This window comes from Hyaena hyaena, unplaced genomic scaffold (genome assembly GCF_003009895.1).
Source record: "Hyaena hyaena isolate Hyena2069 unplaced genomic scaffold, ASM300989v1 scaffold_191, whole genome shotgun sequence".
Lineage (NCBI taxonomy): Eukaryota > Metazoa > Chordata > Mammalia > Carnivora > Hyaenidae > Hyaena > Hyaena hyaena.
Genome location: NW_024080824.1, coordinates 2231315 through 2235345, shown reverse-complemented (window position 1 = coordinate 2235345; position 4031 = coordinate 2231315). Strand labels below are relative to the sequence as shown.

General features: G+C 54.4%; 1 protein-coding gene across 1 annotated transcript; it reads left to right on the top strand.

The window, feature by feature from the left end:
• Positions 1 to 2033: 2033 nt before the first annotated feature.
• On the top strand, positions 2034 to 3098 carry ATOH1 (atonal bHLH transcription factor 1). Its single transcript, XM_039241278.1, has one exon. The coding sequence runs from the start codon at positions 2034 to 2036 to the stop codon at positions 3096 to 3098; it is 1065 nt and encodes a 354-aa protein (XP_039097209.1).
• The last annotated feature ends 933 nt before the right edge of the window (positions 3099 to 4031 follow it).

The window sequence follows — 4031 nt, the reverse complement described above, 5'->3', positions numbered from 1 at the left end:
AGGACTGTCCCTACAGAAAACAACAAAGTTGAAATAAAAACAGAAAGAATTAGCACTCTATTCTACCTTCACCTTTATGGAGATACAGATAGAAGTAATCTCCACAAAGGTATACAAGACATAGAAGGGTGGAATACAGTATGTAGTATGAAGTATAGAAAATGTAAGCGGAATACAGCGTGTGTATACTATAAATTATAAAATACACACAAAATGCATGTGTGTGTGTGTGCGTGTGTGTGTGTGTGTGTGTGTGTGTGTGTGTATTAATCCAGTCCAGTCCCAGAAGTTCTTCTGTCCAACGAGGTCTAAATAGTAGGTTAGATCAAGAGTCTGTGAATACTAGCAAGTACAACTCTCAGTCATTTCTGTGCACTGCACAACCAGGTTCCAGGGAGCTGTCTCTGCTGGCTCCCCCTGCCCCCCTACCATCCTTTCTAGAGGATGAAACTCCTTCGGGATGACGGCCAGAGGGGCTATAGAAGAAAGCAGCACTAGCACCCGCTGGTAGCGTCCCACTACTGCGCCCCAAAGACGGTGCAGGAAATCACCCCGAGGTGTGGCGCGTGAGGCACACTCCGGGGCGGACCCAGGATCAGGGAGTTTCTGATTGGCTTTTGCTGGGAACTCCAGAGGCCGGGGCTAACTGGCGGGTGGAAGGAGCTCACCTAGGAGATAGGGTCCCAGATCCGCCCCGGAGCTCCCCGGGGTTAGCTCTCTGGTTAGCCGCGGTGATGGTGAGGTTGGGGCTGAGGATAGGGGATGTTGGGGCTCGAATTAAATGGTGGGGGGGCGTGCAGTGGGTTAGGCTGCGGTTTTCTGAGTGTTTGCCGGAGAAGCCATGCGCCGTATGAAGCCCAGGGCTCCTAAAGCAGAAGGGTAGGTAACTCTGGGCTTCTGTACCTTGAAAGAGTTGAGAATTGCAGGGAACGCAGGCGCCTTTCATTTTTCTTTGGACACTATCCCCTGCCCCCGCATTTCGTGAGAAGTCCTGCTGTGTGTGTTGAAACTGTAAAATATCCCTGCCCTATAACCACTCGGCAGAGTTTTCTGCAGATTACAATCCTAGTTGGCCACATGGTGCTGGGAAAAGGGGACCGAGAGGATTAGGAGATCTGGACGTTTGTGCACTCAATCCCTGTACCACAACTTTACCAGATTACCTAAAGTCGATCTGAAGTGAGAGATGAGAATTAAGACACGTGTCCTGAGACAGTTCTGGATTTGGTGGGGTGTTGTTTTTTTTTTAATTCTAACATTGATTCTACATGGTAGGTCTCACCTAGCAATATATCACATATGTATGCAATTATGTACCTGTGAACATGTATTGTGAAATACATGTATCTACAGTACGATGTGCATGAGAGACCGTAAATGGGCACACAGCGGTCCAGCCGCGGTCCTAGCTGGACGGCAGCAAAGCGCAGGCGGGCTCTTCCCCGCGGCGCGTGCGCTCCTAGCGCCGCGCGGGCGCAGCCCGGCTCAGGCTGCAGCCGAGCGCGCACTCCGCACCGGCTCACGCACCCCCGCCTCGGGCGCGGTGACACCACACCGGAGTCGAATTACAGCCCTCAATTAACATATGAATTTGACTAACGTAAAAGAGGATAGAAGAACGGGGCGGGGGGGGGGGGTGGACAACAACAACGTGCGAGCGCCCGAGCCTACAGTACGTAGGAACTTTTCTACGGGTGTAAAAACTCTTTGATTGGCTGCTCGCACGCGCCTGCCGGCGCCCTCCATTGGCTGAGCAGACACGCGACTGGCGCGAGGAGGGGGCTGGGAGAGGAGCAGGGGGTGGAGGGGAGACACACTGGCGCGTGCCGCTTTTTAAAGGGGCGCAGCGCCTTCAGCAACCGGAGAAGGTTCGTTGCACGCGACCTGGTGTGTGATCTCCGTGTGGGTGGGGGAGGGTCGAGGAGGAAAAAAAATAAGACATTGCAGTAGAGACCCAGGAAGGGTTTTCGTTGCTGTTGGGCTGGTTTGCCGGTGCCTCCTCCGACCCTGCGCCTCCGAGTCTCTCAAGGGCAATGTCCCGCCTGCTGCACGCGGAGGAGTGGGCTGAAGTGAAGGAGTTGGGGGACCCCCATCGCCATCCCCAGCCGCACCACCTGCCGCCGCCGCCGCCGCCACAGCCACCCGCGACCCTGCAGACGAGAGAGCATCCCGTCTACCCGGCCGAGCTGTCCCTCCTGGACAGCACCGACCCACGCGCCTGGCTGGCTCCCACTTTGCAGGGCATCTGTACGGCACGCGCCGCCCAGTACTTGCTGCACTCCCCCGAGCTGGGTGCCTCCGAGGCTTCGGCGCCCCGGGAGGAGGCGGACGGCCGGGGGGAGCTGGTGAGGAGGAGCGGCGGAGGCGGCGGCGGCAGCAGCAAAAGTCCCGGGCCAGTGAAAGTGCGGGAACAGCTGTGCAAGCTGAAAGGCGGGGTGGTGGTAGAAGAGCTGAGCTGCAGCCGCCAGCGCGCCCCTTCCAGCAAACAGGTGAACGGGGTGCAGAAGCAAAGGCGGCTGGCGGCCAACGCCAGGGAGCGACGCAGGATGCACGGGCTGAACCACGCCTTCGACCAGCTGCGCAACGTTATCCCGTCCTTCAACAATGACAAGAAGTTGTCCAAATACGAGACCCTGCAGATGGCCCAGATCTACATCAACGCCTTGTCCGAGCTGCTGCAAACACCCAGCGGCGGGGAGCAGCCGCCGCCGCCGCCAGCGTCTTGCAAGGGCGACCACCACCATCTTCGCGCGGCCGCCCCCTACGAAGGCGGCGCGGGCACCGCGACCGCTGCGGGGCCCCAGCCGGCCTCGGGAGGGGGCCCCCGGCCGACGCCGCCCGGAAACTGCCGGACTCGCTTTGCCGCCCCGGCCTCGGCGGGAGGATACTCGGTGCAGCTGGACGCTCTGCACTTCTCGACTTTCGAGGACAGCGCCCTGACGGCGATGATGGCGCAAAAGAACCTGTCGCCTTCGCTGCCCGGGGGCATCCTGCAGCCCGTGCAGGAGGAAAGTAGCAAAACTTCGCCCCGGTCCCACAGAAGCGACGGGGAGTTTTCCCCCCATTCCCATTACAGTGACTCCGATGAGGCAAGTTAGGAAGGTGACAGAAGCCCTGAAAACTGAGAAACAAAATCGCCCTTTCTCAATGCGCGGGAAGCCCCGCCGTTAAAGATCTCCGCACCCTTTTAATTTTTGCTCTGCGATGGTCGTTGTTTAGCAACGACTTGGCTTCATCTGGCAGCTATATTTGATGGCTTGCAAAAGCCACCGCTATTCCAAACTTCCTCTGGTCCACATTGTTTGATGACAACTTGGTGTTAAAGTTGTGTTCTTTCCTCCCACCTTCTCCCCCTGTAGATAGATAAGGTATAATTATTTGTACCCAAATATGGCATCATTATCCTAGTTTCCTGCTGCCAATACGCTGCTAAAACGTCGCATTTTCTTCTCTGTCGCTGGTTTGTGTTTTAATTTATTTTGTGCCCTGGGCATTCATCCCTGTGTGTTGCGCGCACTCACGTGTGGGAGAGTTAGTATTCCGAAGTGTTGTCTCAAAATACATCATGAAACGCAAAGTTAATGGCTCCAAGGTGTATGACTTCTGACTGTGGAACTGTTAAGAAGCAGGGAACTCCTGGGTTTATAGATTGTATAAACATACCCAGTACGTATGTCGGATCGCGATCACGTTGGCGTCTTTTAGGAAACTTGGCGCACGCACTTTATCAGCCGCAACTGCCGCGGCTCCAGGACAAACTCAGCTGCCAATTGCAGACCAGTTTCGTGTTGTTGTTGTTTTAAACATGGCCACTTACAATACTTTAAGCTCTTTGCAAATGTTTGTTTAAAAAATCAAAATTTAAAAAAAGTCCAGTAGTGTCAAAAGCATTTGGTCAATTTTATTTTGCTTTGTTAATGTTAGAAGACTTATTTATTGATTGTTTGCTACCATTTCTACTTATCTTGATCCATTTTTTTTACGTTTTCTACTCGAGATCATTTTATTTTAATTTAGCAAAGCCAACCGCC